This window comes from Metopolophium dirhodum, chromosome 7 (assembly GCF_019925205.1).
Source record: "Metopolophium dirhodum isolate CAU chromosome 7, ASM1992520v1, whole genome shotgun sequence".
NCBI lineage: Eukaryota > Metazoa > Arthropoda > Insecta > Hemiptera > Aphididae > Metopolophium > Metopolophium dirhodum.
The window spans coordinates 36,753,467-36,768,308 of record NC_083566.1 but is presented as its reverse complement, the minus strand read 5'-3'; the positions used below and the strand labels follow the sequence as shown (position 1 = coordinate 36,768,308).

Genomic DNA, 14,842 nt, shown 5'->3' with positions numbered 1-14,842 from the left:
AAAACTAAAAAAATGGAAACTGAAAATGTCCGTAAACAGCTCAAAATAAGTCAAAATATTTGGAAAATGTTATGGTGTATAGAAAATGCTAATATAAACATTCAGTCAAAATGTCATGTCCTTACGGTCATTTGTTTTAGAGTTACACCAAAAACCAAAATCGATTTTCTCGAAAACAGATTTTGCGTAAAAATTCCCGTTTTTCCTTAATTTTTCTTTTGTTTTTCACGTCGCTTTTGAAAGCTACTGGGAAATTTTTACTTTTGAACCCCCAAAGTACCAACTAGATTCACTTTCCTATCAGAAAAGTTACTGTTGAAGAAAATCCAAGCACTTTTACTGTCCTAAAAGGTGAAGACAGAAAAATAAAAATAAAAAAATAAAAAAAAAACACACATCAATGTAAAATTAATACATTCATCGCTTCGCTCAGAATCTAAAATAAATAATACAAATTACTTTATCTCAAAATAATCCGGCTAAATATATTCATTTTGTAACAATTTACATCATTTGAACATTTGAAGGCATTACAGGATACAATTTTTATTTTTGTTGTAATTTAGAAGTTTTGGATTGTGTATAAGTAAATGTTAGGCATTGATTTTGGTACACCAAAGTAAAATGTTATGAAATATAATTTAAGGATACCATTATACCAATGATAAGTTTAAGTGAGTGCAGTAATATATCAAACTTTGCGTGATCTTTAGTAAAATACTCAAAATGAGATTTTCATTAGTCTTATTTTTTTATAAAACAGATATTGAATTAAATTAGAAATTTATAAATAAATGTGGTCTCCACCGCAGAATAACTATAATTGTTGTTGATATTTAAAATAAGCTGTATTATTATTATTATATTTATTTTATTATAATTTTATAAAGAGATTTATCGGTAATTGCCGCTGCACTACTCCGTCGCTCCATAATACCGTTATGATAATATGTGATAACGGGATATGAGCCAGTGACCTATATCCATCGCCGACCGGTACGCTCACTAACACACGCACAAACACATATTTTTTCAAATGATATCATTATTTGCTTTTGTGGTATATTTTAAAATATATTGTAATTATGCTTCTAATATATTATCGCAGTTACTATAGTTAGTATCGTTCGAATCGCCAAATCGCAAGTGAGCATTCATTTCTATAGTGCTTTCAATAATAGGTATGCACTTGTAAATTATTATTTTTTAGTAAATTCTATTTGTAATGTGGATTATTACCATATCGTGGACACGAAACGCCATTTTTATTATTATTAAATAATTGTACGCGAATCGCCAATTTAATTGTTTTTTATTATTTAGGTAGGTATACGGTATACCGTGTACACAAAGTCATAAATATAATGACGGGAGTATGCGCGTAGGTATTGCAACGGTTTGCTTTAATTTTTCTATTATTTTTACTGTGTGTGCGCTAATCGTTACATCTTACTTACATCGTTGTTATCCATGTTTTTATGTTGTATTTTATAGTGTCTATTGTGTAGACGTGTGTCCAATTATATTCATCTTAGGCAGATAGGCTCTTAGAGTCTCAGCACAGATAATAGCTTGCGCGCCGTCTCTGTAAGTTTTTATATTTGTATCTTTAGGTAGGTATATATATATTATAATTATTATTTGTTATTGTTGGGCTAGAAGGCCGTAGAAATCATCAATCGCTGTAATTATTATCCATTACATTTGTTGGGTCAAGAGAGCTGATATTTATATAATTATATTATATTATAGGGAATATTTGTAGGTATAGAAATTAACTCGTGAACACGGCAATACGGTTGGACATGACCGCGGATATATGTTGTTGGCCTCGAAGGCAGACGGCTGCAGTTCAAACGTTTATTTAGTAAAAACAAAATATTGGTTATGAGCGATGAGCTATGAAGTATCACCCAGCTATAAGACGTTACTTAAATATGTCACATGTGTACCTGCTACAACAAAAACATAACAACTTGTATAAGCAAGTACCTATAACGACTAATCAGAATGTCGCCCAGAGGCCACAGCTATGGTTAATACCTAGATAATAGAATTAATCCATAAATAAATAAAGTCTGTGTACCTATGTGTGTTGTATTTATTACAATATAGTAATAAATTAATAAATAACATTCACTAATAAATATAATAATACTTAAGTATTAATAAAAATAAAAATAAACTGTGGCCCTTCTGACATATTAGTATTCCGTTATGTTATAATTTAAATACTATTCTATGGTATATTGGTATGTAATACATTCTTACATAAATAACTATTTTTACATGTAAGACTACAGTACCTAGATGCCTAATACAGAATACTTATTATGAGTATTTATAACGTAACATATTATATTTTGTTTACTACCCGTTTTGTTTAGGTACCTAAAAGGTAGGTATAGACCAATTTTTCTTTTCCATAATATTATGTTATTTTGTGCGATGACAATAATAAATTATACCTTTTTTTATAGTCCTTAAAGTATTATTTGATACTTTAGTATTATTGTGCGATAATACAACTATTATACAACTATTAACTATATTACAAGTACAACATCGTATCATCTTTAAAACAAATCACATAATGTTAGAATCACCCAGCTTTAATACAGAAAATATATATATAACGTAAATATGTAATAAACTTAATAAGCGTGTATTAATATAAGAATATTAGAATAAGAATTATAATTATAAAATAATAGTGTGATAGTATAGGATATTATAAATAATGTAGGAACTATAGATCTAGTGGCTTCTGATAAATTACGATATAATCATTATTATTATAATATGTGTATATTATATAGACTATTCGAGATTACGCCTGTTGCATTATTATATTTGCCTCATTCATAACGAAGACTTCAAAATCCACTTTAACGAAATTACAAATTAAAATGACCATTCCGTTCACCATTATAAGTATAACTGTTAATATTATTTCGGTAGTGAAAATGTTGACGTATTATTAGTTTATTTATTAACATTACTACAGCATTGAAAAACATCGTAATCCATATTACATTATATTTTTCTAGTCCTTTTCCATAATATTATGTTATTTTGTGCGATGACAATAATAAATTATACGTAGTTCTTAAAGTATTATTTCGAATATCCAAAGCATTACCTAGGTACCAATAATATCAATATACCTATCATTATATAAAATAAATGATAAAATCTATATTTTACTACATTAGATACGTATATTATTGTAGGTACAATATTGTAACATTGTGACTTCAAGAGGCACTAAGTACTTCAAAATCAGATCTATAATAATATGCGTTCGTATACCATCCGTTGTATATACGGTCAGTAGCGTAGCCAAGATTTTTTCAGGGGGGGGGGGCTGATCAACTTTTACACTTTTACACATTAAATACGTTCTAGCACAGATAGATAGCTGTAAAGTGTTAATACTTATAGTAAATTTTTTAATTTTCTTAACATTTTGGGGGGGGGGGCTGCAGCCCCCTTAGCCCCCCTGGCTACACCACTGTACACGGTGGCCATACCCATTGATAATTATAATATATACATAAATGTATATATTATTTAATCTATGGTCATACCCGCCCGGTAGTTGCTCGGTGACGTTTAGATATTGGCCACGGACGTATATAATATAATATATACGTATATACCTACGTCCGTGTTATAGGCTATAAGTGCATAACATTACGAGTTACGACTTATATACCTATATGAAACGGACGTTTAGACGTTGTTGCTTGTTGATTCATCCACAACATTTTAGGTAGATACAATTTAGGAAAAATTGTGACGATTTCTAATTTTTTCATATAATACCTACGGCATGTAGAAGTTTTGGACATTTCACGATTATTTTTTTTTAACATTGAAACCTTTTAAAATGTGTGTACAACCGTAAAATATAATAAAAATATTTATTCATCAATCACGTTATGGGAATAAATCGAGCGATCTATGATCGATCGATACCCACAATATAATAATATAATAAATTATAATACTGTTGGTTTATCCTAAATTCCTAAATCAACCCTCCATACAAAACGAAATTATGTTTATGAGTAAAGAGTAGGTAGGTTAACCTACTTACAATCTACATAATAATATGTCATAATATGTATAGACTGTAGACTGTAGAGTAATACAAAATTACTTATTAATACTTGGGCCAATAGCCTCTATGGTGTATTGAACTAATTTTGAAAATTATATCATGTCTAGAAAACGCTAGGTAATATAAATATCTGATTAATATTTCAAGTATATATGACTCATGGTTATACACTTTTGAATTACAACAAAATAACAAAATACAATTTTTCAAAAACTAGTGTTGCGTAAATAATTCCGTTTTCCATAATTTTATTTTCGTTTTCTCCGACTATTTTGAAAAGTACCTATTGGGATATTTTTACGTGAAACATCTAATTCGGCGGGTGAGCCACTCACTCGTAACTGCTACTCTCTACCACACCACTACTCCAGTGTTGTAAAGAATTATAAAATGTTACATTTTTATAGCTAAGGATTGTAAATTTAAGACAAGGGTTCTCATAAATAGTAGTTCATACTGCAACCAACAACTCTAACAAATATATAAACACAGTTATTTTTATAAACATATTTTGAAGTTCAATCTTGGACGAAAATACATATTACAACCAAGAATAACAGTCTTAGTTATTTTTTTGTAATTTAAAAATATTGTTCATGAGTATGAGAAACTTTTAGAGTAGGTATATGACATTTTTCAAATGTCATTTTTTGGCGAAAATGAATTTAACTATTGTTGTACCATTGTAATGTCCATGAATTTGACCCACCCACTTTCTATGATAAGACCCAAACCAATACCAAAAGTTAGCAAATAGTTAGCAAATAATAGCAAATTTACTATAGAAGTTAGCAAATCATTATTGAGGCAGTTATATAAGCATTATTTATTTGGGTGGGCCAAGTTCAGGTAACCCACCCACTTTGTCCGATCGTCTCCAAACAAACGCCGGTAGTTAGCAAACAGTTAGCAAATAATAGCAAATCAATTTTTGAAGTTGGCAAATCAAAATTCTATTTTTGGCCGATTTTAGAAAAAAAAATTCCAGCCCACCCACTTTGTCCGACCGTCTCCAAACAAACGCCGGTAGTTAGCAAATAGTTAGCGAAATAATAGCAAATTATTAATTATTATTTTTGCATTACTCTTTTATATTATTTTTAGATTATGAATAACGATAATATCCATAATAAAACTCATATACTCATATACGATATTAGTTATTACTTATTAGGTGTAATTTTTAGTGTTTTATAAAATAGATACGTGTATGAGTATGAGTATGAGTAAACGTGTTGTGTTATTTTACCACCTCAATCCAAACTAGTGGTGAAGTGCTGAAGTCCCCAACAAATATTATTTGTGTTCCATAATCCTGTATAATATTAATATCTTAGTCCGTTAATAGATTTACATTTAGTTAACAAATATTATTTGTGTTCCATAATCCTGTATAATATTAATATCTTAGTCCGTTAATAGATTTACATTTATCGTGTTCATCTTATTAGCAGTAACCACGATATGTGATGATACCAGAAGACATTAATCGTGTGAAAAAAACACAGACTACAGAGTGTGATGCATACACGATGATTGAACACTGGTTGATCATGATCCGGTCGTAGTGTTAGTTTGGATTGAGGTGGTAAAATAACACAACACGTTTATTTGCTTTATGTCACTAATTAGTATATAATATTATTACAGCCAAATAATACACGGGCGTGAAGTTCGTGAAAGTGAAGTAGGTATTAACTATACTATTTATAACATGGTCAAATCCCATATAATGTAGATATGAAAATATTTTTGTAACCCCCCACCCATAAAAAAGGCTTATGTACGCTACTCAAGCAGATTGAGAATATTTTAGAAGTTGTCATATCATTTGGAGACGATCGGACAAAGTGGGTGGGCTGGAATTTTTTTTTTCTAAAACGGCCAAAAATAGAATTTTGATTTGCCAACTTCAAAAATTGCTATTATTTGCTAACTGTTTGCTAACTACCGGCGTTTGTTTGGAGGCGATCCGACAAAGTGGGTGCCGGGTGGGTTACCTGAACTTGGCCCACCCAAATAAATAATGCTTATAACTGCCTCAATAATGATTTGCTAACTTCTATAGTAAATTTGCTATTATTTGCTAACTATTTGCTAACTTTTGGTATTGGTTTGGGTCTTATCATAGAAAGTGGGTGGGTAAAATTCATGGACATACCATTGTATACGTATAACATATAGGTAATACTATAATATTACTAATTATATATTTTGATAATATTATTGTGATTAAAGTAATTTATTTAACAATTATTAGGCATTAGCTGTGCTGACTGACAGACAGTTTTCGTTCATAATTGTTTTTTCGAATACAATGATTTTATATCGTATATCGTTACATTTTTACGCAAATCCAGTTTTTGACTAAATTGATTTTGTTTTTTTTGCGCGTTATCTACTCAAAAAATAAATAACCGTAGATAGGTAGGACGTAGGTACTTAAAAATTGTCACCAAATGTTTATATTATCATTTTCTGTATCTACACGATAAAGTTTTAATATTTTAATTTTCTTTTTCAGCTACCTATTTATATTTTATATGCATGAGATATTTTTAATTTACTGTCGATCAATAATTTTATGAAATCAAAATTCGAGCAAGTAATTTTTGAGTTATATATAGCTTTGTGTACTATGAATAATATATATGTCCATGGTAATAGGTTAAGTCAGGGGCAGATCTGAAGTTTGTTTGAGAATCCAAGTTCAGTTTAAATACTCTGAACATACATTGATTAACAATTATTGTAATTAACATAATTAATTAAATAATCTTAGTTAGGTACAGTTTATAAATCTGTCTTTTCTGAGTAGGTACACACAAATATCGGGTTTTAAATCCAAAATTATAAAACTAAGTTTGGCATAAATGATAAATGCAGTTCAGCTTCCAAACATTTTTTGGATTTTTTTTTCTTAAAATGCGTGTTTTGCATGCTTAATTTGATGGTACTTTCAAATAAAAACGCTCAAACTCAATTTGTAAGTTATGGTCAAAAAATTGTTTTTTTTTTAAATTTTTAAAATTAGTTAAGGGGATTTGATACCTACCGTGATGTTCTGTTTTTGTCTAACACATGCGCAACATAGGATTTTAGACGGGTTCTTTGCCAAACATACCAATTGATCTAATCAAGCGATAAGAATTCTGAAAACAGATTTGAATTATATAACTAATAAAAAGTTAACAAAAAGTCTGTATTAACTTTTAACCTAACTGAGTTAACCTATAGTTAAACTAACTTTTAACTTTTTGTTATTAATGTATATTAACTTAATTGAGTTAAAAAAAAATCAATAACTTGCCTTGCATTTAAGTACCTACATTTATACATTATATAAATATTTAATTAATAATTATATAGGTACTAATATACTATATTTTTTTTAATTATCAGTGTTTCAAATATTACTACCTATCTATTAATTTGCGACAAGTGGATCACTTGTCTCTTAAGCAAATAACCATTGAAATCAAAATAATCATTGAGTATTTATATTATTTTATTATCTTATAATATTTATATTGATGTATTCATGTACCTTTAAGTTATTTATTTTTTCAAATATGATTTGAAAATGTTTAACTTAAAATTTATAAATTATTATTCTGAATTTTGAGAAAATATATAAATACAAAAATATTAAAAAAGAAAAAAAAACACAAATATTATTTTTAAATACCTGTTTACTATGAAACTATATAACTATATAATTAAGTATTAATGAAATATTGCATATCTACATTGTTGAACAAAAATTAAATATATAATTTAAATACTGTAAGTACAAAATTGTTTCCAACAAAATCTATAAATGAGTTAGCCTAACATAAATAAAAATATACAATATTTTTAATTGATTTATAAACTAAACTATGAATTATAAGTTATAACTAATGATTTTGAGATTGTTTTTTGAGCTCAAAATTGAAATTAACCAGTAATTATTAACTAATTCATATACAATATAAAATAAAATTATGTAAGATCATTAAAAAAGGATAATTACTTCAAACTTTTGACAAAATTGGCTGCATTGTCAGTGACTATTAATGTTGTTTTATTCTGAATTTTAAATTCGTTAAGTACTTTGTCCATAGATTCAGCCATATTGTCATATGTGTGTCTTCTTATCATTCGTCTACATGTAAGTCATTTCAAACATTTTTCCAATGTTTGAGGATTGATCCAATGGATAGTAAATCCTAGGTATGATCTAAAATAATAAAAGATTATAACTTAACATATATTATATGAAATAGAAATATTTAACAGATACAAAATGTCCAAAATATTTACTTGTGGAATATGCTCCAGCAGTCTGCTGCTGTAATACATACATATTTAATTGTATATCTAATTCACTGACCATTTTATTGTATCCATATTCAACATCACGCATTAAGTTTCTCTGTTATTCAGGCAGTATTTTACAAATAATGCTGGATGCTCAATGAATGTAAAAGGTTTGTATCAAGTATAAATTTTAAATTAGCCTTATTAAACTCAGTATGATTTAACTATTTTGTTGGTTAAACTTTACCAACTTCACTTAATTTCAATTGTTTATGAGATATTGATGTAGAATCTGTTGGTCTCTTTTTCACACAATTGTTAAATTCTGTCAAATCATTTGGATGCTTAATCTGAAAAAAATGATAAATATATTATATAATAATTAATATTATGCACGAGAATATACCTAGACTCTAGAGAATATTCTAAAACTTGTTAATTTTTATATAAAACACAACAACAATCAATACAAATTATTTAAAAATATTAGCATTACAATATAGTAATTAATCTTCTATAACATTTTGACAAATTGTTTAAGATCCATAGATTCATAAATCATAAACTTAAGTTATTACTGCACAATGTATGAACTAATAAAAATATGAACATCTATGAATATGTTTTGAAATAGTTTTAAAATTATCTTATAAAATGAAGGTAGGCACTTAACTATTTATATTATAGTTTATACATATTTAAGAAATCAGGCATTACCATCATCTTAAAATATAATCCACGCATAAATTAGTAATTACAAATACAAATGCATATTTTGATATGTGATCCAAGATTTGAATTTTATGATTTAGAAGTAGAAATTTGTTTTTCTTTTGAACCACACAAAATACATATAAAGATCAAATTATTTTGATTTAAATTTAAATTGCTTGAATTTAGTTGTTCGAAGTAAGGAGTTATTGTTGGCCAATTTGGTAGATCATTTGAGCGGTTTACTTCTTGATGCTCCAGATTTGTACTAAAAACTAAGAACAATATGTAGGTATTACAATTTTGAAAAAAATGTGAGATATTATTTGGTTCTGATGTGTGAACACAATATATGAGGGGTATAAATCCAAAATACTATTGCCATTAAACTAATAGAAATGATATTTTTTACGGGTTTATAGATACCTACCTAAAAATAAATATTATTTAAAAAAAATTTGCTATAAGTTATAACTCATTTAACATTACATTTATTGAGCTTCAGTTAACTGACATTGATTATAGAAAATGAGATGCAGAAAATCACTTCTCCTTAAAAATCAGTAATTTGGCAATATTTCATTTTGGTTTTCCACCCCTCATATAAATTACCAACTTAATAAATAATGAGTACCATTTTTTAAATATATAATTATGCATAAATGCATAATATAATATGGTGTCCACAATGATTACCGATCCCCAATAACTGATAACAGTTCAGTACTACATACATCTACAATTAACTATATCTTTACATGTTTATGAATACAATTACTAGGATTAATATAAAAACATTACTTAATTGGATAATTATCATTCATGCTTATGGCCAATAAGTTACAATACAAATTCACAATAAATAATTAGTTATTAACAACTGATCATGGAAACTAAGTACTGACTGGCAAGAATAAATAAGTAGTGAACATAAATAATAGAAAAAAACTAAAAACTGCAGCAGTGTAATGACTAATAAGCAACTGAGTGTATCAGCTAGGAATGAAAACTGTATGAACTAATAATGTATAAATGTATAATAGACCAGTATAATTAAGTAGGTATTTTTATAATAAAATTATTATATTATAAAATAAATTAATAAATAATTAGTAATAACTAATGAGTACCTAATAAATGGGTATTATAAATCAAAGCTTTGAGAGCTCGTATCTATTGATGTCTTTATTTATGGACAATTAGTGTTAGGTACATAATTACCCCTATATTATTATTAATTATTTCCTAATTAATACGAGATATTACTGATATTAGTTTTTAAAATTTTATACAAAGTTCTTTGTAAATATATCATTTTTTTTCTGATATTTTCTATATTCTACAAACTTATAAATTATATAAATAATATTTTTCTGAAAAATTTCTGAAACTTCAAAATTAACTGGATTGGGAAAATTAAAAATAATATAAGTTGATTTTAAGTTAATGTGGATACAAATTAGTTAAATTAAAGTTATGTTAATTAAAACAGCAAAATTACAAGTTAAGTTAAAAAGTTAAAATTAACTTAACTTTTAACCTATTAACTCGTTAATGGCCAGCCTTGGATTATACCAACGTCAGTAAAACTTTTTAAATCTTAAATTCTTAGCTGATCAAAGTAGTGATTCTAATGTTATTCTTTTAAAAACAATATTAAATAATAGTTTAGTTGATTCCTATTTGTTAAGTCTTATTAAACTCAAAATTAACTCTCATAATAGATCCCTGTTTATTTTATATTCCACATGCTTCCCTTAAATACATGTTATTCTCCCCTATATAACCACTCTATTATTTATTTATTTATTTATTTAACGGATGTTAGTCCAATTTACATAATACAGTGTATAAATTAGATAAAAAAAAATTATTAATATTAAAGATAAATATATGCAAGATAACATATTAAATTAATTATACAATAAAGAGAAATAAAGATAAAAGATAAAATATAAAATTTTATAATAATAAGTATTAAGATATTAAGTGATAGAGAAAAAAAAATCTTATTATTTACTGAATTATTTACTATTATTCATCATTTCATCATTTTTCATTGTAATTTCTATTTTGTAATAACTGAACACTTTTCTGTATTTGTATTTGGACTTAATTAACATGTCCATGACCAAAATGAATAAATAAATAATTAGGAGCACGTTATACTAACATTTGTTGTCTATGTCTTACTAGTGCGTAACATAGCAAATTTTGCGTCCAGCCGATCACGTTTAGCTCTGTTAGTTTAAAAATTAGAATGAATTGACCTCTTATAAAATTTAAAGGAAAGATATCTAAGGCATCTCATAGCCTTTTTGTTATATTTTAATTTAAAGCGAGTTATGAGTATTTAAAAATTGTTTGTATATCTTAAAATACTCATAACTCGCTTAAAATTGAAATATAACAAAAAGCCTATAAAATGCCCTAGATAATAATATTACCTTTACATTTTATAAGAGGTAATTCATTCTAATTTTTAAACTAACAGAGCTAAACGTGATCTACTGAGCATAAAATTTGATATGTTACACACTTGTAAGAAGGAGACAACAAATGTCGGTGTAACGCCCTCTTAAATAATAGATATTTAGAGTTAAATGTTGATGAAATCAGGTATTTAAACAAATAATAATGGTTTTAGTTATTTTTTGGTAATTTAAAAATATTATTTGATAGTACTTGAACCTCTTAAAGTATATTAAATGAAATGTTTTTGGTGAAATTAATTCAACCTTACTGTTTTACTGATAGTAAAATAAATAACTTAAATAGCAATAATATCATAAAATATACTTTTAGTAATATAGGCTAACAGCTCATCTATGCTTGTTTTTCGTATACAAATATACAATTATTTTATATCATTGAAATTAAATCCAGCATATCAATTACAATGACCCACACGGCACCTAATGTACAACAAAGCGGTACCCACTTGCCTAACCTTTAAAAAAAATTTAATTTTCAATTATTACGACAAAAAATTCCATAAACATTATTATTTGAAATTTAGTGAATATTATTTAATTAAAAAAATGAATACAATACTTATATATTTTATATGAAGTTTATTCAAGATTAAATAAATAAATATTTTGTAAATAAAAATAAAAAAATATTCAATTTATGCTCCAGTCAAGTGTCTTATATACCAAAGACGGGCTCTAAAGTCATCCGAACAAGTCAAAAATGCTGCTGAATTTGGAGAATGCACTATTGAACGAATAGGTCCATTATGGCCTACAAAATAATTCACAATGAAAACATTTTAAAAAAATAAATGCATTTGACAAAATTAATTACCTAGTGATAAAAGTTTCTGCCGAGAAGCATTCCGTGCATTCCATGTACACAACGATGTAGTGACTTCATCTGGAAACATGACATACTCCTCAGTATGATTAAACAATGCTTGAGTATGGTGTTCTTGTTTTCCTATTAAGAAACATTGATTATTTATACAATCGTAATGAAAAAAAAAACACTAGTTTACCAATGGTTCCAGCTCCAGTATATGCAATCAGGCATCTACTAGTAGACAACTCCCAAAGTTTCACTAAAGAATCTTTGCCTGATGATAAGATGTACTACAATTGATAATATAAAATATTTAACATAGTGCTTATAAAAATAAAACTATACAAATTGTCACCTTTCCATTTCTCGAAAATGTCACAGAACACACTTGACTACCATTGTGTGCTCTTTCAAATGTGTTGACACATTTATTAGACACGCCGTCCCACAATTTAATTGAACCATCTCGACTAGAGGACACAAAGTATTTTGCACCTGGTTCAAACCTAATACATTATAATAATTGAATAGGCATTATAAATTAAATAATTTTTCTAATACTTTATTGATGTAACAGGACCAGTATGTTGTTGGCTAGGAACTGAACTAACATAACATTGAACTGTATTTATGTCATAAAGTCTTATGATTGGGCAATTGGTGCCTACTATCATATAGTCTCCAAGGGGATGAAAACTTATACATCTTATTGGTACCACATCCTGTAATGTTAAGTTGTATGAGGTTAAATAAATTGTGAAACATACAATTTAACTAAATATCGTACGGTTATTGTCTTGTATGCTTTCTTTACAGTTATTTTTGAATAATCAAAAAATTTAACATGACAATCTTTAGAACCTGAAGCCAAAATTGGTTTGTTAGGGTGAAACTCCAAGCAAGTCACTCCTTCCAAATGATCATACAACGTCCGAATTACTGGATGTCCTTGTGCTTCATTCTCACTGCTACCAATCTCATGTGCTTTAGCCAACATTCTTTCAACATCCAAAATCTATAAATATTATTTTAATAAGTCACTAATTTTTTTTTTTTAATTGATCGTCAAGCCCGTAACTATGGTCATTTGCTGTTTTTGTTTTTGTTTTGTAGGGGAGGAAATTGTAGGTTTAGAAAACACGTGTGTTTTTGGTTTGGCAGGTTTTTTTTTATTTTTATTTGGCCCCCCTAGGTATCTGCCATACCCGGATGGAGGATAGTGGCACTTCTCTCCGGACATTTGTGACTTGCCCGAAGAAAAATGCTGAGGTTTTGAATCGGCGTTGGTGCGCGTTGCAATCGACGCCTTAGTCCGCTCAGCCTCTCTGTCCCGCTAGTCATAAAATTGTATGTTGAAAAATATAATTACTTTGATTGATGCATCACTGCTTCCTGTTGCAATTAACTGTCCGTCCGGACTAAAAGCACCAGCGTTACAGGCACCTTTGTGGGATGTTACATATACAGTTTCATAAAGCGATGGTTCAGGAGCAGTACAAATAACATCAGTATCAAATTCCAAATCTAATCAAATCACGTAAAGAATTTAATACACAAGTGTATATAATACATAAATCGTTAAGCATACCAATCCCCGGTCCGATTAACATTTGTTGGATTGGATTTGAGTTTATTGCTTGTTCAGATTCTTTTTGTCGATCGGTTTCATGTTGTAAGCCTTTTATCACTACACTCCTAAGTCGATCCGATGGAGAACAAGGTGGATCAGCATTCACTTTGACAGCTAAGCTTGAAGCGATTGATGTATGCCCATCATAAAAAAGTTGACTAAACCAAATCGAAATGAGTGTAAATGCAAATGCAATGGGCTAGTGGATTACAAAAACGATTTATACTTTACCTTATTATGAGTCTGTATAAATGATCACTATTCTTAATACACATTTCCGGTTTTTCATTATTTATTTCACTCATATTAAATGTCTATTGAACTCAATCTCGTACAACAATTATTAATAGGCAGTAGGTACCTTACTCTAGAAAATAAAATTGTTATTCATGTTTTCTTTGAGATCATACTATAATGTAGTGTATTAATAATATATTAAAACAAGTTAGCGACTTGTACGATTCTTGCTTAATTTTTGTTTATAATGTTCACCCAAAACGGCGGAACGCCAACGGTTCTTATTTTCATAAGTTTGAAATATGATAACACTATCAGTTTTGTACAGTACCACATTGTACCACATCGCTCAAAACTGAAAACATAGTAATTACCATGGCTAAACATAATATTTAGCCATGGTAATTACATAGCATACGTCCCTAATCAATGGTATTACCATGGAACAGTCGGGTATTACTCATGACTAAATAAATTTATGTAGTAGGTATTACTATTAGATATTATTATGATTTATACAACAATACAATACG

The 14,842-nt window shown here is 27.9% G+C and overlaps 1 protein-coding gene across 1 annotated transcript; it reads right to left on the bottom strand.

The window, feature by feature from the left end:
* Positions 1-12,269: 12,269 nt before the first annotated feature.
* Positions 12,270-14,580, bottom strand: LOC132948998 (cleavage stimulation factor subunit 1-like). The gene is made up of 9 exons (XM_061019734.1): positions 14,304-14,580; positions 14,031-14,230; positions 13,812-13,966; positions 13,230-13,457; positions 13,004-13,164; positions 12,798-12,948; positions 12,639-12,732; positions 12,449-12,580; positions 12,270-12,385 (listed from the first exon to the last, which is right to left on the bottom strand). Exons 1-9 carry the CDS (start codon positions 14,375-14,377, stop codon positions 12,270-12,272), a joined length of 1,311 nt encoding a protein of 436 aa, XP_060875717.1. The 5' UTR covers positions 14,378-14,580.
* Positions 14,581-14,842: the final 262 nt, after the last annotated feature.

Bases quoted from the DNA above. Each gene is read 5' to 3' on its own strand.
- LOC132948998 (XM_061019734.1), bottom strand. From the start codon at position 14,377: ATGAGTGAAATAAATAATGAAAAACCGGAAATGTGTATTAAGAATAGT. The intron at 12,733-12,797 runs GTGACAATTTGT...TATCAATTGTAG, and splicing joins CATTTTCGAGAAATGGAAAG to TACATCTTATCATCAGGCAA. The intron at 12,581-12,638 runs GTAAACTAGTGT...GTTTCTTAATAG, and splicing joins TACTGGAGCTGGAACCATTG to GAAAACAAGAACACCATACT.